Here is a 25,118-nt window from a genome sequence, read left to right as displayed (position 1 = left end):
TTTAAAAACTTCATTTTGGTCATCGAACTATGGGTCTGTATATCACTTTGGTCATTCCGTCAGTTTTCTCTGTTATCTCCAGGGGTATTTTGGAGATGAAATGTTTTACCCGCCATTTTTATAACTTAATCCAATTTTCTCCGCCTAAACATAAAACTTCATCCAATTTTGCCAACTTTTCCCTCCTTTTATTCATGCATTCATCATCAGTAATCAAAGCATACAACAGAGAAAAATAATCGAGTCAGAGAATGATTCAAAGTGAGGGAATATAAGAGGAAGAAAAATATTGATTTAATAAATCGAGGAATTATAAGAGGGAAAGTTGGCAAAATTGGATGAAGTTTTATGTTTAGGCGGGAAAAGTTGGATTAAGTTATAAAAATGGCGAGTAAACCTTTAAATCTCCAAAATACCATTGGAGTTAACAGAGAAGACAGACGGAATGACCAAAGTGATATGCGATGATATAGTTTGATGACCAAAATGAAGTTTTTAAAAGTTGGATGACCAAAGTGTCGAGCAAGCCATAGTTCGATGACCAAAGTGATATTTCTGCCTATACTAAGCGTTGCGGACTGTTCCCCACGACAGTATAATGACGGTTTCAGGTCTAAGGTGTTTCTAACTTGATTGGGGTTTCTTTGATTTCTGAGCTGAATTGACAAAGACTGGGGGTTGATTGGTTTGATTAGGTTTTGGGTGTCCACTATTTGATTTGAAAGTTTGGTTCTTCTGAGGAATTTGTATTTGATTGATTGCAGATAGAGGTTCTTTTCTTCTTCTTCTTTTCTGTGTTGCAAGTGTAGTAGCTACTTCTATCTTTCTCCGCCTCCAAGGTAAGTTGTTTATTTGAGAGGTTTGGATGATACCTGCATTGCCTTGCGTTTCTTTAGGGTTTAAGTATGGATAGTGAGATTAAGGTTGTTTACTTTCATTGCTGTTTTGTTTGGCCTCTTCAATTCTCGCCCAAAAAACAAAAAAGCTTCTTTTTTCAGAAACTATTCCTATGGTTTTCTTGCTTTGATTTTCAGAAACTATAAAATCTGTCCATTTTTTTCTTTTCTTTTTTTCATTATGACTCTATGGACCATTTTGCATAGATTGTTTTACATCTATCACAAATCAGTTAATTATCATGGTCTAACAAGTCTAAATGGTTTTTTTAAATGCAGAGTGCACTTCAAAATTTCCAATCTCGGGGTATATTATTAAACTTGATTTTTATTTATTCACTCTTTCTCATTCATAGTAGATCAATGTTTGATTCATGTCAAAAATCCTAGAGCTTTATATAAAATGGTAGAGAATCTTTTTCTGCAAATATGTTTGGTTAAACATTCTGAGCATTTCTAAAACGTTGCAAATGCATGATTCCAACTCCTCTTAAGTTGAACATTGAAACATTGGAATTTATTTGTCTTAATTGATCAAGGAACTTGATTCTTAATCTGTGAATATTCATTTGAAGGCATTTGGAGATGGGAAAAAAAAAACTGTATTGTATCTTTGCCGTGTTAGTTTATCAAGTGAATGGTTTGTTTGATGATCCGCTATTAAGAAATGATGCTTTTGGTGGTTTTTGCTAGCTCATACTTTTCCAGGTTTGAATTTGTGTTCAGTTTGGAATTCTTTCGCATCACAGCATACGAATTGGAATTCCTCGGTCTCTGTCTGCCAAATGGGACTTGGTCTCCATTTTGTCTTTGTTTCTTCTAATCCAGTAAACATGATTGAATTTTCTACCAAGAAGTTGGGTTTTTATAAGAGATTTGAGTTTGAAAATTGAGGTCCAATTTTTCTTTATGAATTTGGGTGTTGTGCGGCTACTAGAGCATGTGTAATTGGATGAAGGGACACTCGAATTGACAGTTATGTTCTATGAACCGAGCTAATACTTTTGGCTGGGCTTATGTTAATAACTGGCACAATACTTGGGAGCTCCTCTTTGTTTATTAGATTGGTCCTTTAATTGGAGTAGTTTTGGCTGCTAGAGTCTTCAATATTTTGTTACCTCCACCAGAAACAAAGGAGAAGAAATTCTGAAAGGAGTTTGTGTTTGGCTCCAATTTTGCTGCAGCTGGTCAACAGTCTCTTTTCTTACGCGGGTGTGCCAGCACCGTTCGGGTGCGGTCGTCGGGGGTGTCCCTTGACCTGACTTCTGTTGAGCGATTGTGGACGAGGAGAGCACCAACCTCGTCGTGGGATTCTTTGTGCCTCGTGGCGAGGACTTTTGCTGAGCTTTCTTCTTGTTAACACAATCGATACTCAATATTGTAGATCGAGCAGAGCGACATCACCGGGAAATGTTGAGATCTTGCTAAAGCGTGACTTTAGCTTGGCTGGGTTGCTAGGGCGTTACCCTTGCTTGGCTGGTTCTGTAACCGTTGTGGTCGCGGCACTACCGTCGGCTCCCGAGGAGACTAGGACCGAAGCACGTTGACAGAGGGTTTGGTGGCACTGAAAGTCGGCTTCTGAGAAGACTAGGACTAGGAGTGAGATCACCGGTAAGAGAAAGAGAAGGAGAGGAGTTGCTCTTAGAGAGAACTTAGATCATCTTAGAGATGTTGTTGTTAAATGTGAATGTGTGATTTAGAATGAGAAGAGAAGGTGTTTATATAGGGAAGAAAAAGAAGAGTGAAATGATGAGTGGAAGAAAAATAATGAAAGTGGAATATGAAAGTGATTTGTAAAATATGGAAAAGATAGAGAAATGATGAAATGAAAGCAAGGCATGAAGGTGCAACAACATGGAAGTGATGATGATCTATTAAAGAGATTGTCTTGAAAAATATATCCAAGGAAAAGAAGAAAAGCATCTAGCTTTCTTCATGTGGGTAGGAAACATGAACATGTGAATATTGAGCTGGTTTTAGGTCAGTTTCTGCCCCTTTATTCCTTCAATTATTTCTCCAACAAGACTTCAGAATGAGCTTTCAACTTCTTCATAAAAAATGTTCCACTATGAGTGTAGATCACCCTGGTAAAATTTCAGATTTTTATTCCATGTGGTTGGGCCGAAAATGCTGCTGGACCTCTTACAGGTCCAGTTTTCCAGTTTTGCTTCTGTAGAAAATTGGGCTGATTGTTTGAAGGCCTTCCACTCAAAAAAAAACTCTTGCACTCTTCATAAGAAATGATCCTTGGGCTGTCTAGAATGGATCTGGAAAGTTTCAGCACATTTCGATTTCATTTGGTAAGTCTGCCACCCCTCCTTCCTTGTCTAGCTCGGTTTTTTCTAGCCGAAGTAGGAAAATATGCTAAAGTTGACTTGTCATACTTCCATAGTAGGCTTTATTTAGCCTCTAAATATATATTTCGAGCTTGTCGACAATATATAGCTTGAGCCACTGACATTGGCTCAATTTCTCCAAGACACGCCTTGTCAGGCCAAAATGTTCATTTTGGGTCCAAACATTGCCCCCCAGACCTCGAAGTCAAAGGTCCTCGTCTTGACTACAGAGGTCTTGAATCAGCACTCCTCTTATAATGTTGTTGCTCCAAAGCCACTTGTATTGGCTTGACTGTTTCCATATAGGCCTCTAAATAGGCCATAAAGCTTGAATGCCACTATTGAATTGCCTTTGTCATGAACTGACGCTTCCTTTGCCAACTTTATTGCCCCCCATGGATCTGGCAAAACTTGGGCAGGTTGTAGGCAATCAAAACTTTAGCGTGCCCCCCATGCGAATGAGACTGCTTTTGATCGCGAATGAGGATCCTTCTCTTCCTTGGTGGTAGCTTCGCCATGTGTATAGCAACAAGTATCTGCCTTGTTTGCTGGCTCTCTGTTGATTTTTTCAAATGTAGGTGTTGGAGCCGCTTTCCTGGCTAGATCAAGGCCTATAGTACTTGGCGAAATAAGATGCAAAATAGCAAACTGTTTGCTATCATTTAATCCTTCGCGAGTCTTATGCCAAAGAGGATGATTGGATCATGGCTATCGTCATCATGACGTGTGACCAATTGAAACCACCATATTTTGCTGCAACTTTAGCATCTAAAACCGCATCGGTTTTAATCATGTTTTAAAAAACATCAGGCCACTATGCTGGCCCTGCGGTGGTAGGAAAAGGTGGAATATCTTCACTGTCGCCTTAGATGCGATTCTCAAGATGGAATAATGACTCATTAATTATCAACTAGGGCCACTCACTGGCCCAGCTAATAAATTAATCTCCAAACATATTTGAGCTATAAATCAAAGCGTATTGGAGAAGTATCTTCACTGTCGCCTTAGATGCGATTCTCAAGATGGAATAATGACTCATTAATTATCAACTAGGGCCACTCACTGGCCCAGCTAATAAATTAATCTCCAAACATATTTGAGCTATAAATCAAAGCGTATTAGAGAAGTATCTTCACTGTCGCCTTAGATATGGCATCCAAGAAACCATTCGTTATCGATCAGGCAGATGAAATCACTGAGAAAGTCGCATTCGCCTGGCGAACTAACATGAGTGTTCGATGTAGAAGTCAGAACGGAGAGGAGAGAAGTCGACTGATGGGCTTTGGTGGCGGTGATAGTCAAGCGAGTCTGGGTCCCACACCTCGCGATCGTTTGCCAGATGATGCTATGGCCTATTATGGGCTTCCCATCCACCGTCCCATAGCGGCTTTTCGGCAGGTGCCTGGTGATTTTAGCAGTTGGGGACCAAGGAGGAAAGTGGGCTACTGGCCTACCGTCGCTCCCGAGGAAAATATTTGGTATCAGGAGGTCCGAGCGAGAGATTTGGCCCGATGGGATGCGGTGGGTATCACCCAAACCATCGATCTATGCTTCTGTCTTCCCAATAATACTAGCCCTGCACCGCTAGCTGCCGCTCTTTGCTTCTGGAACACCTCCAGCAATACATTCGATTTCCGGTTTGGGCAAATGAGCATAACTCTGCTGGATGTTCTTACCATCACGGGGTTGCCCATTGACTTTGACCCCTATGTGCATGGTCAGTTTGATGGCACTCAATTTTCTTTGAGAATGGATATGGCTGGTCGAGGGCATCACAGCAGATCCTACCCATCCTGGCGCGAATATTACTGCACTCGGCGTGACCATACAGGAGGTATCGCATTCCTGGAATTCTGGCTTTGCAAATTTATCTTTTGCACTTCTTCCAACAAACCTACTGGACCTTGGAATTCTCTGGCCACTGCTCTCTACAATGGTATTTGTGTTGGCCTTGGGCAACCTGTATTAGTTGCGTTATATCGCTCCCTTTATAGAGCCGTAATGCGCCCATTTGATACCGAAATTAGTGGCCCTTTCTGGATCCTTGCCTTTTGGCTGCAGATTTATTTCCCTCTCTTCCGTCGCGGTGATATTCCAAAGGAACCTCCAGTTGATTCCCTTTTGGGGAACTGACTTTGCCGCAACGTAAGGTATTGAGCTCCACCCTACTCCGAGTGTTTTATTTACTTGTACTTGCTGGGAGAGATGCCGGACCCAAAAATAGTCCTTTCTAGGCGATTCCCTCCTCCCCTTGATGATGGCTTTCTGCCCAGTGGACGGGATCATAGCGAAAGAGCCTTCCTGATCTTTCGTCGCGCCATCTCCTGCTTGGATATTCGTCTTGCCACTGAACGCGTAAGTTATGAGCTCTATGCCCCTAACCATTTTGCTCGCCAATTTGGGTTGGCCCAGTTGGTACCCTGGCCTCTGGTCGATTCTGCCAATTACTACACTTCTTGGCGGAGATTATCCCCACCTGGGTCTGCCCCCTTTCAGAGTCAGTTTACTTTGATAGTGATTCCCCCTTGGGTCAGAGCGCTGTACCCCCTCAACGATGTCGACGATGATTATGTTGATTGGTGGAAAGAAGTGTCCGTGAACTGTTGGGACCTGCCACATGACGAACTCTTTGTCCTGATCTTTCGTGGCATGAGTAGTCCTGGTCCGGAGGACCGCAAGATTCTTGAGCGCTTCTCCAACCCTGCAGCACAACCCCCGCGACCTATTCTACCTTCTCGCTCATCGCGTCCAGGGATACAAATCCACGAGCCTAGGGCAACAGTAAGTTTTTGTCTTTCTTCACCATTCTTTTTTCTTGTGTTGATTTTCTCGCTCTTATTCCTGAGTGTGTTTTGCAGCAAACTACCTGGAGCAGGATAGCCTCTGTTCAGGCAGGGAAACAAAAGGCAATAGCAGAGGAGACTTCTGAGGGAGAGTCTTCGCATGATGAAGATCCCGCTGAGGTAATTTAGTTAAGAATGATCCCAAACTTGTATATTTGGTGCTTCCCCCCTTTTTGAGTTATGACTCTTTTCTCGTACAAGCCACTGCTGTCTTTGCTTGCAAACGCGATCGAGCTCAATTCGTCGAAGAGAGTTTTGAAGATGACGAACCTCTGGGAATGCGATTGGTAAACTCCGACCCCGTCTTATCCTTTTTAAATTTTAGAATCTGGGCAGGATCTTCACTATGTATCTTTTGACAGGTCCGTCAAAGGACCACTAATCCCTCTCGCCTAAGCGAGGCTGGACCCTCAACCACTGCAGAAAAGCCAACTCTCTCGCTAGTTCAAGCATCAACTAACCCCGTGGCGCCTCTTCCGTCTCCCACATCTACAGAGCATCTGCAAGGTCCTACCATTCTAATAACGATCTCCGATGACGACTCCTCGGAGCATGAAAGTGTGGAAAGCCACTCTGAGGATTCTGCCGCTTATGACGACTCCTCTGACATTTCTGAATCTAACCAGGATTCTGTTTGTACCGAGGAGGTGGCTACAAACGCTGAGGGTCCTATCGGTCGGACAGTCGCCCAAGAGATGAAAAATGATACTGACGGTGGTGGTGCCCCCCAAGTCTTGCGAATAAATGAGACAACCGTCAAAGCCGAGGGCCCTGTGCTTGAATCTGCTCCACTTGCCCATGGTGAGCCGCGAGTTGAGTTTCCAGATTCTCCCGCGGCTGAAGGGACAGACCAACCTATTGAAGATGAAGAAACTGAGGAAGTTGTCCACCCTTTTGCATTGGTGGTTCGTGATCCTGTGGCGCCTCCGCCGCCTCCTACCAGATTCGAGAGATTGATGAGGGTGTTAGAGGTAACTCCTCCTTCTGCTGTGGATGAGGCTAAGATGGTGCTTCACGAACATTTGGGTCCTCAGGTATTGGAGACTGACATCCTCTCGCGAGTCTTGGAAGCCCTAAGGTATCTTTGCCAGGAGAAGGCATTGACCCTGCAGCAATTTAGTGCCATTGACGATCTGCTGAATGAACTTGGTGAGGCCCGCCAACGTCAACCGGCCGCGAACGCCCAGGCTCACGACACTCGAGAGGCTTTGAATAGCCTCTCTCGAGAAATGGACATCTCTAGCGGTATTTTAAATGAGCGAACCAACCGCCTGCGGGAACTACAAATCCAAAGGTCCGACTTCAAACTTCGGATCGAGGACCTCCATACCGGTTTAGCCTTTGTTGAAAACGCGATTGCTACAGAAGAAGCCCAACTCGATGAACCTCTGGCTGCTTCTGAAGAAATGGGCCGCAACCTGGCCCATCTCAGAGAACGGGCCACTCAGGCCGAAGCTAGTGCTATTGCGTCGAATCTCCGCGTGGAGGAACTTTGCTTGAAATTGAGCTTCATGGGCCAATCTCTGTAGGCCCCCTCGAAAACTGTTCGGTCTCCTTACACGTCAATAATCCATTCTTTTCCGAGATTTAAGGCATTAATCACTCGTTGAAGTTGTACGGTCGTGAAAAATAATCTCGTGAATAGAACAGTTACTTCCTCGAAAAACCGTTCGGTCTCCTCACATGCTATTAGTCCCTTTTTTCCCGAGATTTGGAATCACTAATCTCGATTTACTGACATCGGTTTGACTCTTTAACCATCCATCCAAGGGTGGGGATTTTCCTGAAGTCCCTTTAAATAGTTGTATTTTGGGCAAGGAATACTCACAACAAATTTTCTGAAACATTCAAGAAATGGCCTTTCAATCCTTGCTTCTTTTTCTCCTTCTTCACAAATCTTCCCCTCATGAAATGACCTTTAGCCTCTAAATTTTAGGCTTTATGGCGTAATCTTAAGCCTGGGTTAGGCCTCATGGCGTAATCTTAGGCAACCCCTTGTTTCGTCCTTCTGGAGTTCTGCAACAAAAATGCCAGGCTTCAGATTGGTTTAGAAACACGAGGGGGCTCCAAGTGTGGGATCTCCGGTCATGTAAGATCATTTTTTGAGAAAATCCCATACGCGGAGCAAAACGGGGAGAGGGAGGACGGCCACTCTGAGGTTCATCTTTCCTCCTCTGTTTCCTTTCTTCTGGACCTGGCCCGTGTTGTGCCCTCCAGATGGAAGGGGCTTTGGTTCTCACCTCCATTTCCCCCTTTCTCTTCTTGATAGAATCTTGGAGGGATGAGAAGGGATGGACTCTTTGAAGGAATGGGTTCAAGCTACAGAATGGCTGTTCCTGTACTTCACGTCCAGCTAATGGTGGTTACCAAGGCTAGAGGGGGTGCAGAGACTCAAGCTGATATTTGGTTCCTTCACTCTCTGCCCCTCCAGGAGATAATGGCGCGGCTCAACCCGGCGTTGGATTCCATAGCTGCTTCCAATTGAGGGGGCTTGGAGGCTCCATTTTCTTTTACTGGAGTCTCCCCTTCTCATGAATAATGGTGTTGGCCAAGCCTATGTTATATTCCTCTACCACTTCCATGTAAAGGGGCGCGGGGGCTCCGTTACTCCTCTTTTTCCTTCCCTGAAGTCTGCCCCTCCTTGAGATAATGGCGCGGCTCAACCCGACGTTGGATTCCATAGCTGCTTCCACTTGAGAAAAGATTTAGAAGATAATCCGAAGATTCTTGTTTTGTATTCTAGCCACTTTTGGCTTTGTAATGAATGTATTGCTTTTGGCCGCAAAGCCACTTTATGAATACAATAATATTTTCTTATCCTGATATCCAAATATCCGTGAGAAGCCAATAATTGTGTCTCGCAAGGCCCCAAATATAGGCCCCTATAGTTGTATATTGAAAATAATATGAACTTTTAAAATATGCTCCGCGTCAAAAAGAGCCTCGTGGCGAGGTTTTTGAGGACATATGTATCTTTTGGATCCACTTGCTGGCTCCCAACTCAAAACTCTTAGCGACAATAACTCCTTCTTTTCCGAGATTTAAGGCACTAATCACTCGTTGAAAAACAACAGTCATGAAAAATAATCTCGTGAAAAGAACAGTTACCTCCTCGGAAATCGTTCGGTTTCCCCACGCGCCAATAATCCATTCTTTTCCGAGATTTAAGGCAACTTTAATCACGCTTTACTGACACTTAGTTTGACTCTTCTCTTTGACCGTCCATCCAAGGGTGGATATTTGCATGCCTATATCTTCCTCCACATTATAAACCCAAATTTCCAATCCCAAAATCATATCATCAACTCGAATATTTCTAACAGCAATTACTCATCATCATCACTCTTCAATTCTCGCATTCTCTCAATCCATCACCAATGGAACCACAAACCCAGCAACCAACCGAGGATGGAGGAGGCAACAAAGCAGCCGGGAGTAGTGCTAACATGCTTTGTAGGCGGAACAGGTGGAATCCCACTACAGATCAGATAAGAATCCTCAAGGAGCTTTTCTACAATAAGGGAGTTAGGTCCCCAACTTTAGAGCAGATTCAGAGGATCTGTCTCCAGCTGAAATGGTACGGCCAGATCGAGTTCAAGAACGTCTATTTTTGGTTCGTGAACCAAAGGGCTCGGGAGAAGCGGAAGAAGAGGTCCACTTCGGATGTTCATGTGCCCATGCAAATATCAGGGCTTGTTGGTGATGACAATGGTACCAATTGGAAACCTGAGGATCAGTATATTAACTTCGAATCTTCTGCATCTGCTTCTGCTTCTTCAGCTGGTGTGATTGCTTTTAACGGGCAGAAGGGGAACTATGGTGGTTATGGATCTATGAACATGGAGATTGAAACCCTTCCTCTGTTCCCAATGCATGGTGAGGACATCTTTGGTAACATGAAGACTACTTCCGATGGAGGTGGCGGTCACGGTGGTGGCTCTCACATTTCCCTTGAGCTCAGCCTTTCCTGCGAGGGCAAAGCTGAAAAAAAAATTTCCGGAGCCGCTGACTCGGCTTAGTATTGTATAGTGTTGCCCCCTAGTGTTGATAGGCAAAGCGAAGAAACGATTATGGGCCTCAAAAACAGGCCTTCATGAATGGGCTTCGCGAGTGTAGGAACACTAGAATTTCCCACGAAGGCTTATGCGAAGAGACTGGCTAATAAATTAATCCCTCAGTGTTTTGACTCCTCAGTAATTATGGATTGCACTAATTTTTTATTTATTTTTTTTTTTTTTTTACTGGGTTTTTTTTATTTTTTATTTTTTATTTTTTTTTATAAGTAGTTGAATTCAATAAGACAATGTGAATCAAGGTTTAGACATGCGGCCCAAGTATAGTCGCCTAGACACAAATTTTCTTTCAAATCCTTTGGGCAACCTTACTGAAATGGCCAGGTGGGGGAGGGCGAACAAGAGAGGCAGAATCCATTTTGGCATGAGCTACTCCCACATAGTGGTTTAGGCCCATTTGCACGCACTTCTGGATTCAAGAACCTGTCATGAACGTTGTCCCCTTTCTAGACACCATTTCACATAGGCTATACTTACTAAGATAAGAAAGGTCATAAGTGTGAAGACAGTTCAACAAGTGTTAATAAAAGCCGCCCTTAACCTTAAGGGACCTGAACTAGGCACCAATAAGGAGTTTAGGCCAATATTAACAAAAGAGACTTCACCTATTCCGTTATGATTCACAACCCCTTACCAAATTCACTAGAAACGAAAAAATTAACAGAAAATTAAAAGCAAAGAAAGAAAGAAGCTAGCATCACCATGTTTGGCTAACCTCTAGAAGACCACGGGGGAGGCCATCTATGCTTCATTCCAAGCTCCGATGTATCAAAATTTGTAGGGTAAAAATCCCTCCTGTGAGAGCTTGTAGGAAAAGAACAAAGATACTTCTCGTTGAAGAATTTGGAGGAATTTGGCTCGTGAGAGGGGTAATCTTGCCCCCCAAGTATCCTTGTTGGTTGGTGAAGCATGATCTTCAATTGCAATTGAGGAGATGAAGATGAGTATAGATCGGCTTTGTTACCAACTACCATATCACAGAACATGGTGTCTTCAGGATTAGCCACAGATTGGCCATTATAGACGACCACTTGCTGGTCTGAATTCTTCACATCAAGAGCTTCACTTGCTGGATAATTGTAAACAAGAGTTAACTTGTATTGATGATACTCAAATTTACAGTTGCGAAGGACAACTTGGCCACTAGAATAATTGTTCTGGCCATTCATGCAACGTGGGTTGTAGATGTGCCCTCCACATATATCAAAGCCACCGCTTGGCCTTGAAGAATATATGAAGAACTTCAAGTTGAATTGATTAATAAAGCCACAAATTGGCTTCTGTAGACCACAACTTAATTGATAATTAAGATGACCTTCTCCATGCACAGCCTCTGTGTAAGGCTGTGACTCACCAGTGAGACCCTTAGGTTGATTGCCACATATAGGCAAGTTAGTCTCAGAAATGACCTCTTCACGAGCAGCTTCTTGATGTTCCAATTTGCCTTGCTGCGAATTAGCCAAGCTGGAACCTTCCTCGCGTAAGGTCGCGAACTCCGATGAGGTCTGTTTGTGCTGGGTCGCGACGACATTCATCGACTGCTGGTGGTTTTCTTGGGCTGGTTGGGTCACGTCGGCCAGCTGCTCCCAAGTCTGCCACGGCTCTTGTTGGGCTGATTGGAAAAGTTCATCCATCCTCTTCTGCTGCGCTGCCAGGACATTTTTCAAATTCGCATAATACGAAGCAATGTTCTGTTGAAAGATAGCAAGTCGCTCCTCTATGCTCGCATTCTCCGGAATGGGAATGGGCACATAGCCTTCTATCGTCGCCATGACTTCAGGAATTTCTTTTGGTAAAGATTTTCCTCTGGCATCCCAATGATGGTGAACACAAAAAGGCTCTGATGTAGTCCCACTGGGCGTGCCAAAATGTTTGTTTTGAAGCCCGGTGGTTGAATGTGCTTCAAGAGAAAAGACTCTGATGTTGTCCCACTGGGCGTGCCAAAATGTTTGGCTCCAATTTTGTTGCAGCTGGTCAACAGTCTCTTTTCTTACGCGGGCGTGCCAGCACCGTTCGGGTGCGGTCGTCGGGGGTGTCCCTTGACCTGACTTCTGTTGAGCGATTGTGGACGAGGAGAGCACCAACCTCGTCGTGGGATTCTTTGTGCCTCGTGGCGAGGACTTTTGCTGAGCTTTCTTCTTGTTAACACAATCGATACTCAATATTGTAGATCGAGCAGAGCGACATCACCGGGAAATGTTGAGATCTTGCTAAAGCGTGACTTTAGCTTGGCTGGGTTGCTAGGGCGTTACCCTTGCTTGGCTGGTTCTGTAACCGTTGTGGTCGCGGCACTACCGTAGGCTCCCGAGGAGACTAGGACCGAAGCACGTTGACAGAGGGTTTGGTGGCACTGAAAGTCGGCTTCTGAGAAGACTAGGACTAGGAGTGAGATCACCGGTAAGAGAAAGAGAAGGAGAGGAGTTGCTCTTAGAGAGGTTTGCTCTTAGAGAGAACTTAGATCATCTTAGAGATGTTGTTGTTGAATGTGAATGTGTGATTTAGAATGAGAAGAGAAGGTGTTTATATAGGGAAGAAAAAGAAGAGTGAAATGATGAGTGGAAGAAAAATAATGAAAGTGGAATATGAAAGTGATTTGTAAAATATGGAAAAGATAGAGAAATGATGAAATGAAAGCAAGGCATGAAGGTGCAACAACATGGAAGTGATGATGATCTATTAAAGAGATTGTCTTGAAAAATATATCCAAGGAAAAGAAGAAAAGCATCTAGCTTTCTTCATGTGGGTAGGAAACATGAACATGTGAATATTGAGCTGGTTTTAGGTCAGTTTCTGCCCCTTTATTCCTTCAATTATTTCTCCAACAAGACTTCAGAATGAGATTTCAACTTCTTCATAAAAAATGTTCCACTATGAGTGTAGATCACCCTGGTAAAATTTCAGATTTTTATTCCATGTGGTTGGGCCGAAAATGCTGCTGGACCTCTTACAGGTCCAGTTTTCCAGTTTTGCTTCTGTAGAAAATTGGGCTGATTGTTTGAAGGCCTTCCACTCAAAAAAAACTCTTGCACTCTTCATAAGAAATGATCCTTGGGCTGTCTAGAATGGATCTGGAAAGGTTCAGCACATTTCGATTTCATTTGGTAAGTCTGCCACCCCTCCTTCCTTGTCTAGCTCGGTTTTTTCTAGCCGAAGTAGGAAAATATGCTAAAGTTGACTTGTCATACTTCCATAGTAGGCTTTATTTAGCCTCTAAATATATATTTCGAGCTTGTCGACAATATATAGCTTGAGCCACTGACATTGGCTCAATTTCTCCAAGACACGCCTTGTCAGGCCAAAATGTTCATTTTTGGTCCAAACAGTTTGAATATGTAATTCAATAACAGATATATGAATATATAATTTCTGTATATGAATGCTATCTTTTATCAAATCTGCAGTTTTGATCTTTAATTAATTGTGATTAAATGAATGCTTTGTCAATTTGTTTTGAAAATATATGTTAAAGTGTTAGCTGTTTGACAATTTTGTCAAAAATACTATTCCAATTAATGTAATATATGATATTTTATCAGTTTGATTAATAATAAAGTCATTTTCAATTATATCTTTAATTATTGTAAATTATTACGAACAGCTACCATTGCTAGTAGTAAGTACTTCTCAAGATCAAACCTTTCCCTCATCAGACCACTGAGAGTTAGGGTTTTACAGAGCCTTGAAAATGGAGCCTGAGAGAAAGCTAACGGCGGCGGCTGTGGCGGCGTTCCAAGAAGGGGTCGGGTTGGTTCTGTCGCGGTGGTCGGCGCTTCAATTGGCCGTCGACAACGAGTGGGGTGGCCGTGAATCGCGCCTCAAGGCCGAGCAACTGGTCTCTGATATCGTCTCCTGGGTCAATTTCTCCACCGGTAAGTTCAACTTGTCAAGCTTTCTCCTTTTTCTGCGAATTGAGTCTGTGATTTTGATTTTTTGTGCTGAAATTATCAGAGCATTGTTTGTGCGTGGATGTGTTGAGAGTTTAATCTAGTTTTTTTTGGCATAAAGTTCACTTCTTTTGTTCGGAAATTGTGCTTCTGAGAATCAATACTCAGGTTTTTTTTTTTTTTTTTTTCCTTTTCTGCAAAATGAGTTTGTAATTTTTTGCATGAAGAAGAATTATTAATGTTACTTGTTAGTTCTGGCATCTCCTCATGTATATAAATTCAAAATGTTAAAGTTACGTTGCTCGAAACAGTACTAGCTGAATTTGCTGGCCATGAATTTGTATGAAATGAATTGTGTAAACTGTTAACTATATGGTGTGCTATACTCGATATGAACTAGCAGATAGGGCTATGAGATTTGAAGATCCGTATCTGTTTTATTTGTCTTTTTATGGATGTGTCTTGTGTGTCTGTGCTTCCCCAGTATGGCTTAAATACTTTGTAAACTCGTGCTATTTTTCTCTTAGAATGTGTCACTCCTGCTCTGTTATATACTATTTCTTCATATCATCTGTCTCACCTGATTTGATTAATTTATAGGCACGATGAGTTTTATGTCCATTTACATTGGAGATGTGACGAAGAGTGAATATTTAACTATAGGAAATTAGTATATCTGAAGAATCTGTTATTCAATTCGCAACTGACAGTGTAATTATTCCCGTTTTCTTGTAAATTGGTCTCTAATTTTGTATCCCTTGAAGGCAGTAGTTTCTTCACACTAGTGTAATTCCTGTTTGATTGTAGTTTTGTGTCAGCAAATATGATTTTTAACATCAGTTTGTGAAACAAACACCCACAAAGTTCTTTATTCAATAAAGACCTGTATACGAACTTGGGCATTTCTGGTAACCCCAGATATATTGCTAATCTTCGTGAGGAAAGATATTGTAACTCTTACCTTTTGCATAGTTCAGGTGTCCTGATGAGTGCTTAATCTGAAGGATGATTAAGACAATTACATTCAAGTTTCTATGTTTCAAGAGAGCAAGAAAGTGCTTTTTCAGTTTTTGTTGTATGAAGCTGTGGAGAGCTGTGTAGTGGTTTTGTTTGGTTATAGTGTAGCTTTTGACCCCCTTCTCCTTTCTAATTCTTTGACCCGTTGAATTTAATTGCAGCTGGTTTTAGTTTGCCATATTTTTGCTCATTAATGTTAAAAAGTGATCTTTCCTCTAGTTTTTTTTCTTTTTATTGGATCTTTACCACAGGATTTGTCAATTTTGTGCTAGAATATGCTTCTGCAATACAAGTTCCGATGTGTGTGGTTCTTTTTGAGAGCATTATTATGCCAATGCTGTGTTTAGATTTGCTAAGAGTTCAATCCAGGTCTTATGGCACAAAGTTATTTTTTTAATTAGTTTATTTTATTTTTGTGTACAAAGTTATCTGCAAAAGTAAGGACCTTTGCCTCATGAGCTGTCAATTTTGTAGAAAAAGATGGTATGTAATCTGTGGAGAGATGTGCTTGTGTAGCAGTAGGAATATGATACAGTGATATAGTACACATTATGTAGGAATATGATACACTGATATAGTATGCATTATGTGGATTTTCTTACAATGATTAGTGTTATATTTCTGACAGCCATCTGTTCATTCTTTTTCAGAACCTCTTTATATAGATGATTTAGAAGAAATGCTCATTGAAGCTATGAGTTTTCTCAATACTGTGATAGAGGATGGTAGCATTGAGGAGGTATGTTACATTACGCCATTTTCTTAGGTGACATGTTGCAACATCTGATAGTATCTTGATGGATTGTATTACAAATAAATTTTGTTATGCTATGCCTGTGGTGGGAATAGACAAATATCTGCTTGCCCTGTGGATAGTGTACTTGACTTAAAAAAATGAGGAGCCATTAAGGATTTGTGAGATCTCCGTGTTCTGTATGTCTGACCTTCAGTATTTGGTTAATTAATCGTCTTTAGTAACTCAAACTCTTTTATTGTTAACTATGGCTGGCGTTAACCCAACATATCTACAGCTGTAGTCAGCTGATTCTCTGCACAAGTAGCTGAAAAGCTAATGATTATGACTAGTGGGTATAAGGGATGCAATTTTGTGCTTCTGTGTTATGGTTTTTCTTTTCTTCCTTTCTTTTGCGGGTTGAAGTTAGCTGTAAAGTTAACGATTATGCATAAAGAATGCTCGGAGAATGTGTAGATTGTATTTCAAGTCTATTGAAAGCTTAAGGCTGGTTGACATCGGGGATGCAATTTTGTATCAGCAGTTTGTCTTTTTATGGTTTATTTTTCCTTTAGAGCACAAGTAGTTGGAAAGTTCATAAATTATGCATGCAGAATGTTCATCTTGTAAATTCTATTGAGAGCCCAAGGGAATCTGTAACTGTGGATATGAGGGATGAAATTTTAGACTAGCTGTTTTATTTTGTTGTGTTTTTAACTTTTAATTGGGTTCGGATTTTGCACAGGTAGCTGAAAAAATAATGATTATGCATGAAGAATGTTTGGATTGCAATTTCAAGTCTATTGAAAGCCTAAGGGAAGCCAATAGTCGAAGAGTTCCTACTCCTCATGTTAAACAGGTAAGTTCTATTTAAAACCCTGTGCATTAAGAGTTTTGACAGTTCTATGAGTTTGCCAAAGTTTTGTGTTGAGGACATTGGTTTTTGGGTTTATCTTGTTCAGCAGAGTGCTCAAAATTGAGTAATGATCGAGTATATGATAAATTTTTGCATTACAATAAACTCTTCATTCTGTTCCTTACTCATGCCAGGTTGTCAATGATGAAGAAGACAGTGACGAGGATGATGATGATACTGATCCTAGCATGAATAAAGATGATTCATCAAACATGATTGTGGACAAACCAGAGTCTCATGCAGTAGAGCCAAAGACCAAGCAGGCAGTTGAAGCAGAAGATGGTTGGGAGGTAGTTGGACCAAGAAGAAGTAGGGGTAAAAGGAATTAGGTTAAACCCCTTATACTCAATATTATATGCAGACCCAGTTGTTTTCATACCATGTGTGTAAAAGACGTTAATCAGTTTTATATATGATTTTGTGATTGTTCTTGAAGCATTTGGCTAAAATGCAAGTTTAATTTACGAACCAGAATCTCAACCTCATACAACATCTCTTTCAAACTTTTATCAAAATCTTTGCTCCCGCTTCCATCTCTTACACATGAATATTTAAATATTTAACGGTTGATTTGCGCAAATGTAATTGAAAAGTAAGTCTTTTAAAAAAATTCTGAACTAATCTTCATTTTAGTGATTCTCATTAAAAAAGACTTCCATATATATGTTGATCTAAGAAGAAATTAACTAAACAACATTAATGTAGTCCTTATTAATTTATTTATTGAGGTAATACCCTCATGATTTTATTAATATTTTACAATACAAACCCAGCACCAGCAGTGACTAAAACAAACACAGGCCCTTTATTATTCCGACTAATAGAAACCGATGAGTCGAACTCTTATTCGAAGCATGCATGCCATGCATCACTTTGGACTGAATTTTTAGAGTTCATCCTGGTCACTGTCATCATCATTAGGGCCAGGGCTAGTATGATTATGAACGTCAAGCAGGCACGGAACTAGAAATTAAATTTGAGGTGGGCTAAATTTTTAGGGATCAATAGATTTAATTACTTACATTAAGAAATCGATAAATTCTCAAATTCTAACATAAATTACATTCTAATTTCGTCAAAAATTTCATTATACAAGAGAAGTTAAAGTGTAATATCTTCGCAAGGTTGAGAGAATGAGAATGAGTGCAGGAAAGAAGAGAGACCGACCCCTATAATAATGATGTGCAAAGAGAACTAGAGAAGTGAGAGTTGAGTATGAGAAATGCAAAACCGGGTAGAGAGAGGAGGAGACAAAAAAATGAAAAAGAGGAGAAAAGTTTTCTTTGTCTAGTTGTCTACTTGTTATTTGCAGACTACAACATATCTTAATCATACATATATATAATAATTTTTTTCCCCCGAAAATGTTGGGGTGTGCTGCAGCACACCTCAGCCCACCCCTACATCCGTGCCTGACGTCAAGTCCACGGTTTTTGCGAGGCAAGATGCTTTGGAGGGAAGGCCAATTGGGACGGATTTGCTTCGCGCCACCGATGAAGTCATTTGTGGTGCCAGGAGCAAAGTTGTTCCAGCAGTAGGAATCTCCTTTGAAAAGGTATGCCTCAGTATGGTGGAGCTAGGATTTTAAAATGGGGTGGGTTAAAAAAAAAATTAATAAAAGTTTACTAATGCTTTAAATCTTCAGCTTCTTTGTTGGTGCGTCCAGTATCTCAACTTTCTTGAACACTTCAGGCAGCAAATCTTTCAATTTTTTTGGAGAAGCCTTAAAGGTTGGAGGGTGGCCTCTTTTCTCCATCTTCGGCTCAACCTTTGTAGGGGTTGCGCTATTCTCTTGCTGCACAAGCGTTGCAGTTTCAGTAGTCTCTTGCAGCAACATTGCTTCCTCACTATCAGTTGAGAGAGGTTGTGCGGGTTCAGGAACGATTACCAACACCTTTGACGGTGAAGCCACTACAAGTTTGTCTTTTGAAGGAGACTTGATGTTCTTATGAAGGTTGTGACTGGAACTAACGCCAAGGAATTATCAAGTTCTTTGGGAAGCAACTTGTCACGCAGAATGCAGTTGTGCCATTTTAGAATAGAGCTCGGTTTACGAGCGGTAACATCGGCATTTGCACTCCTAGATGCGAAAGGTACTTGTAGTAAAACTTAAATAAGGAGTTCCAATATCAAGCCTTTCAGCAGGAGCCCGATCCTGCTTTGCAGCTCCCATGCTAACTGGGCATCAATCCCCTTCATGCATTAGAAAATGGCAAGAGTTGCACATGCCAACCAAATTCTCAAAGAAGGATATTTCAGCTTCTACACCAGAGCGAGTCGGAGCGTTTTTTGGAGAAAGAAGGGCTTGGATAGGTCATGAGAAACCCTTAACCCTAACCTTCCCCATGTTTTCAAATAGTTTGTCATCCAACTCCAAAAACTTACCCGTCACAGAAGCAATATCTTTGATGGTATCTGAATCCTCAAAAGATGGTGGAAAGTTAGAGATTTTCACCCAGAAGAAAAGGGAGCTCATCTCTACAGATTGAATCGGTGCCATACCATCATATTCTTGCATCACAATTGGAGCATGGTTGAACCTCCAGGGTCCACCCCAAAGGACTTTGTTACGATCTTGCAGTACGTCAAAAGCCAACACAAATTTGTTGTGCTCAAGCTCTTGGATCTTGAAGCCTTTGTCAAGAATCCACACCCTTCAAAAAAATCGTCTAAAGTCATTCAGCTAAGCGCCTAAGCCGGTTGTTTTGCCAAAGGCTTGTACAGAAGGAACAATTGTTTTGGGTGGCGTTGTGCAACCCCCGCCCCCCCCCCCCCCCCCCCCATGTCGAGACAAATCAATGGTCTCGTTGCCGGCTAAAGCAAGAGATGCAGCAAAGGATTCCGTGACATCTTCAATGGAAGCTATGATGGTTTGACATTTCCGCAGGAAGAAGAGCAGCCTGTGCCGCCATCAAGGGTATTAGGGTCTGGGTGCGTGCACAGAACACGCTTAGGGTTTTCATAAAATTAATAGAATTCTTACGGTTTAATTGTTTCATAGAATTAGAAACGATTAAAAAAAAAAAAAAAAAAAACACCACCCCCACCTTAGAGGAGTTCCAACAAGTTACCAGCGAATCCATCGAACTCAACCCATTGTAACCCATCTTAACTGGTTATAACGGGTTGAGCCCGTTAAGACCGCACTGTTGCCAGGCTACTGGCAGCCCTTATTGGCCCCTACTTCGTAGTTAAAACTTAAAAAGCTTAAAGCCGTTTGAAACTTTGAAAGAGACCCTTGCCGGCGCGCGACTCTTCAATCTTCATTTTCTCATCGGACGACGTCGTTTTGAAGTCTCGGAATGACAGACGCCTGTTCCGATTAGTCAAGCTCGAGAATGGCCTCACTGCATTGCTAGTTCACGATCCTGAGATTGGAGAATCCCAACTCTCCGAGGGCTCTGAGGAAGACGACGATAGTGAAGGAGAGGATGAAGATGAACTGAATAAGAAAAAGGGAGGGGATTCTCGGACTAACAAGGTGGGTATTGTGATTTGTGTTCAAAATATGCAATGCCCAATTTGTATTGGAGTTTATTATAGAAAAAAACCCAGTTGTTGGAATTTGATAAAATCAGTGTTAGGTTGATGAAAATGCATATAGGTTGGAAAAGATTGCAACTTTATGGCTGTGGGATCGAAACCCAATTACACAAACTTAAATATCAATGCTTGGTTAGTACTTAGTGGTACTTTCCACCCAAATGTTAAGTTTCTTGAGCTAATTTGGATGGAGCTTTTGCTTTAGTGTTTGGTTCTCTTATGCCCAAGTATAATTACTAAGAATGATAAGTTGGAATGGTGAATATTAAGTCTAGGTACTAGCATTTTTTTTGATTGGATAAGTGAACTTGATTGCTTCTTTTTGCAGGCAGCAGCAGCAACGTGTGTAGGAATAGGCAGCTTCTCTGACCCTCCTGAGGCACAGGGGCTTGCACACTTTCTATGTCCGTGTTATAAGTGTGCATATGCTCAACCAAAGCGTGGTTAAATTTTTGCTGTGCGGACTTAACTTATACATTGCATGTTGTGCGTGCAGAACACATGCTTTTCATGGGGAGTACAGAATTTCCAGATGAAAATGAGGTATGTTTGGCAATTGAGTATTTTCTTCTTGCTAGTTAACTTGGCAAAAGTGTCTCATAGATGGTCTTTTCGTGTTATCCTTGTAATTTTATTATTTGTGACTCAGAGTGGACCATGATTTCTCTGTCTATTTATATGTTAAATCATGCCATAAGCATTTGTTTTCTGGGTTATACTAAGTGAAACAAATTTTAAGCATTGACATTTCCATGTATTTGTTTTAACTGTTTCAGATTTCCAGTGCGAACCTTGGTTTGGGTCACATTATACTGAGGAAGATATATCTCCATCTTTGATAGATTTCTAAGTCCTCATGTCCAGGTAAGTCACTCGATGAATTGCGTCATTATTTGAAAACTGTTTTCAATGCACATAATTAGACTGTTTCGATTAATGGTGAAACATCAAAATTTGAGCATTAGACTAGTTAAAAGCATCCGACTTTGGCACTACATTTCCACATTAAAATAGTAACAATGCAATATGTCCGAAGAACAATAGAAAAAGTGTGACCCAGAAATTCAGATGTATATATCATGTTCTCAAATTTTATAACTATTTTTTTGGATCCCTTGTGCAAATGCCACATGTATCTGCAAAACGGACACTTACAAGCAACTCTTCACTTATGTTATGCAGGTTTAGTACATTGCTTGTTCAATATAATCATGTCCTTTTTTCTGCTAATACTATCATGTGATTAATGTTTATCAGGCGCTTAGGCTTCTGTCCAGTATTGTTAACTCGCTCTATTCATTCTATTGGGACTTGAGGTATGATTTTTGGACTTTCTTTTACATTGATTTCAAATCATGTCAAGCCTGATGATAGAGTTATCTTTTCATATTAATATTGTCAACATTTTTCAGATTTTTTTGGTTTTTTTTTTTTATATATATATTTTTTTTTATTTTTTTTATGTTCTGATTTTTAGTACTGGTTTCCAATGGTTTCCAAGTTTGGGTTTAGCAGGGCATCGAATCTTGAAGTCTTGGTTGGGAAGATGGTTTAAGACTTGTATGCTCCTCTGCCTCTTATTGTTCTCAATTTCTTGATATCGATCATGAAGCTTTCTCTTTGTGGCCTGAAGCTTTGCCTCAATTGCCGCTTCATCCAAACACGGCTTTGGCTTGATCGATTTAGCTTGATCACCAACACAGGGTGGGGGCTTGATCAGATGAGAACAGGGATTGATCGATTTTGCTTGATCACCAACACAGGGTGGGGGCTTGATCAGATGAGAACAGGGCTTGATCAATTTCGCTTCATCTGAATTGGGTTCGATCAAGGTACCATCAGCATTTCGCTTCACGATCTTTATGCGTATTTTGAGGGATGGCTTTGAAGGCTGCTCAGCCTTTTGATTTTGATCGGACCCAGTACTTTCAGATGCAGCACCCGCACAAAACCCTAGATCAGAACCGCCGCCCAAACCCAAACGTTGAATCGAATCCAGAATTCGAGTCCTCTGGCGAGTGAACTCCTCCGGGAAATCAGAGGCGGCGACGGTGATGGCGTGGTCGAGAATATCGAAAATGGTGGAGTTGTTTGCAGTGGCAAAGAAATCCCTCCAGTACTGGAGCCACTAGTAGAATTTACCCAATGAGTGACAAACCACTTTTGTCACCTATTCTGAAAATTTCGTCACCCATAAGAATGGGTGACAAAAAAAGTTCGTCACCAGTTTCGTCACCTATAGTGCGTGACTGATTCCTTTAGGTGCCGAAATGCTAAGTTCGTCACTAAAATGGGTGTGGGTGACGAAATAAATTTGTCACCCAATCTTTGATATTTGGTCACCCATTCTTTTCAAAATCTTATCCTTTTATTTTATTTTTGCATCCATTTTTTTTTTACCGCCAAATTTTACTTTATTGGTGACGAAAATAGTTCGTCACTATTTTTGAATCAGTTTTAGATTTTGGTGCCAAAATTTTTTTACCCGCCAAATGCAATACTATTGGTGACAAATTAATTTCGTGTCTAATTATCAAATATTAATTTTTAATTTTGAGAATGGTTGACAAGCAAATTTTTTTTTTTTCAATATATAGTATATATGAAAATTAATTTTAAATTAATAATTATAATTATCAACACTTTACCACAACAAGTAATAGGTAAGTAAATAAGTAGCAAAAATATATGTTAACATGCTTATCAACTAGTACTTTACAAAAGATAGTAACTTGAAAAATTTACATATCAAGTGCTGGATGCATTTGAAATTTGAAGGCATCATTTTTACATCCAAATTGTATCCTTCCAAAAGCTAATAAGGACATCTAAGACCCAAAAACCTGCCAAAGCCCTAAACTAAGGGATATCTATGCATGTGGAAATATCATGGCTTCATTTGTACACATCCAAAATATAACTTGCAAAAAACTAATGAGGATATCAACACCTAAAGCACATCCATATCCTCATTCTCATCCTCATCACCCTCCTCAGCACCCTCTTCATCCACATCATGTGTAGGAGGTTGAGGTTGTTTCTCACCCTCAAGAGAAGTAAGTCGTTCTTCCAATAGAATAATGTACCTCATAAATTGAGCAATTGTTGGGTTAGACGTGGATGCAGGGATTTAAGAACAAAATCTGTCCTTTTTAAGACCATAGCCCACACCTCGAATGGTCTTACCCTTCATAGTTCCAAGCTCCTTAGCCAAGATATCTAATTGCATAGGGATAGGCACTACAACATCTTCAAATGGGGTATCCTCAGACTCAGCCAACTGTTGCTTGGTTTTAATCAACTCTTCAATCAGATTTTTCTACACATAATGAAACATATGTTATACATTTAATCTATGATGTCAGTTTTGCTTCAATATACTAAAATTATAACATATAATCCTTACCCCTGTCCTCTCCGCTTCTTCATTGATCCAAACACCACCATTGTTGCCTCGATGTTGATGCATGAGACCCCAATTCTCAACAGGTCACATTTTTACCTTTCTACATTTGGCAATAACAAAAGCAATTCAAAGCCCAAATAATGGTATATGAGAAAAGTATAGTATGTAAATACTCTATAAGAAGTGCACAAAAATAGTTTGTCATTTGTACTCAAGCTCCTCATCCTATTTCTATATTGTTTTTATATGTCAGCAAGACTGAACAAATTATGGGATAAGTTTTCGAAGAAAATGAAACAAATCAATTAGACAAGTATATTTGATAATAGAGTTTAGCAACTAAATTTAAACAATAACAAACATTTACCTGTTCTTCAGCTTCCATGTGTTTCGTGAAAGGACGTGAACCACCACAATGATTATATTTTTTCTTGTTCCTATTTCTGAAATGGACGTGTTCAAGTAAGGAATAACCTATATGTAACTTAGGAACCAAAAAAAATAAAGAAGTCTGATCCATTTTTACATGCCTAATTACTCCGATTCCTAATATTCAAAATGGGTGGAAACAAACAATGTACTATTTCACAATACAACAAGTAGGCATATGGCAGAACAATCTCGAATATAACTTACTAATAAAATATGAAACAACAATAAAATGGTAAAAACATGTAACATACCTTGGGATTATGACCAAGTCCTTCCAAATTTTATAATTGGTAACTTCCCCTTCTAGCTAATGGAAAGCCAAATCGAGTGAACTGCAGTGAAATTGGGAGAAATATATTTACTACACATTGTTGATAGATAGCGCATTCAATAAAAACTAACACATTATTGATAGATAACGCATTCACAATTAGTCCCTCCATTAGTTTCTCATACTAATAAGCTTCAGCCATTTGAAAAGCCACCATTAACACCCAGATTAAATATCTAAAAACACCCCAGAAGCCTTCAACACTTTCAAAAGGAAACAAACAACAATTGAATAACCCAACAAATTCTAAATACTAATTTACTTAAAAACAAGGGTTCATACTTAACACAAAGGAAAAATACAAAGTTACCAAAATCTTGTTATTTGACAAAATAAAGAAATCCAACTTAACTATAAAGGCATTTTATGATATCAAACAAAAGCCACTCACCTCGTATCTTAAACAGAAGCAAAAGCCATAGAGTTCACCGAAATAAAGCTCAACCTCTGCTAAAAATCTCAGCCTCTTTAAATACCCCCAGCTCCGGAAATCTCAAAGGTGAAACCCAAAACCATGAAATCATGCTCACACCTTCAAACTTACAATAACCAAAACTCTAGGCTTGGATTTCTTAAACACTCACAAAAAAGTCTGCAAGACTAAAACCCTGATTCTTTCTCTCTCAAATGTCAAAAACTCTCTTCCCCTTACACATCTACTTTTATCTTCGACTCCGTTTTCTTTCTTCCTTCTCTATTTTTTTCCGT

The 25,118-nt window shown here is 40.5% G+C and overlaps 1 protein-coding gene and 1 long non-coding RNA gene across 3 annotated transcripts; one reads left to right on the top strand and one right to left on the bottom strand.

Annotated features, from left to right (window-relative positions):
* The first annotated feature begins 667 nt into the window (after positions 1–667).
* On the top strand, positions 668–17,136 carry LOC133714060 (pre-rRNA-processing protein TSR2-like). 2 transcript variants are annotated; one of them, XM_062140070.1, is made up of 5 exons: positions 668–839; positions 13,824–14,017; positions 15,700–15,788; positions 16,528–16,641; positions 16,833–17,136. In XM_062140070.1, exons 2-5 carry the CDS (start codon positions 13,834–13,836, stop codon positions 17,025–17,027), a joined length of 582 nt encoding a protein of 193 aa, XP_061996054.1. In that variant the 5' UTR covers positions 668–839; positions 13,824–13,833; the 3' UTR covers positions 17,028–17,136. The 2 variants fall into 2 exon arrangements, with proteins under 2 accessions (XP_061996054.1, XP_061996053.1); XM_062140069.1 differs by lacking the exon at positions 668–839 and adding an exon at positions 1,142–1,203.
* Positions 17,137–22,905: 5,769 nt separating this feature from the next.
* LOC133714062 (uncharacterized) lies at positions 22,906–24,948 on the bottom strand. Its single transcript, XR_009848413.1, has 5 exons — positions 24,802–24,948; positions 24,331–24,411; positions 24,015–24,090; positions 23,648–23,747; positions 22,906–23,560 (listed from the first exon to the last, which is right to left on the bottom strand). It is a non-coding gene; the product is annotated as an uncharacterized LOC133714062 (long non-coding RNA).
* Positions 24,949–25,118: the final 170 nt, after the last annotated feature.

This window comes from Rosa rugosa, chromosome 6 (assembly GCF_958449725.1).
Source record: "Rosa rugosa chromosome 6, drRosRugo1.1, whole genome shotgun sequence".
In the NCBI taxonomy this organism is placed as follows: Eukaryota; Viridiplantae; Streptophyta; class Magnoliopsida; order Rosales; family Rosaceae; genus Rosa; species Rosa rugosa.
The sequence above is the reverse complement of the archived record's forward strand: the minus strand, read 5'-3'. Positions and strand labels throughout refer to the sequence as shown.

Excerpts from the sequence above, each read along its gene's own strand:
- LOC133714060 (XM_062140069.1), top strand. The coding sequence starts at position 1,157 with ATGGTTTTTTTAAATGCAGAGTGCACTTCAAAATTTCCAATCTCGGG. Across the intron at positions 1,204-13,823 it reads TCAAAATTTCCAATCTCGGG|AGCCTTGAAAATGGAGCCTG; the intron begins GTATATTATTAA and ends AGGGTTTTACAG. Across the intron at positions 14,018-15,699 it reads CTGGGTCAATTTCTCCACCG|AACCTCTTTATATAGATGAT; the intron begins GTAAGTTCAACT and ends ATTCTTTTTCAG.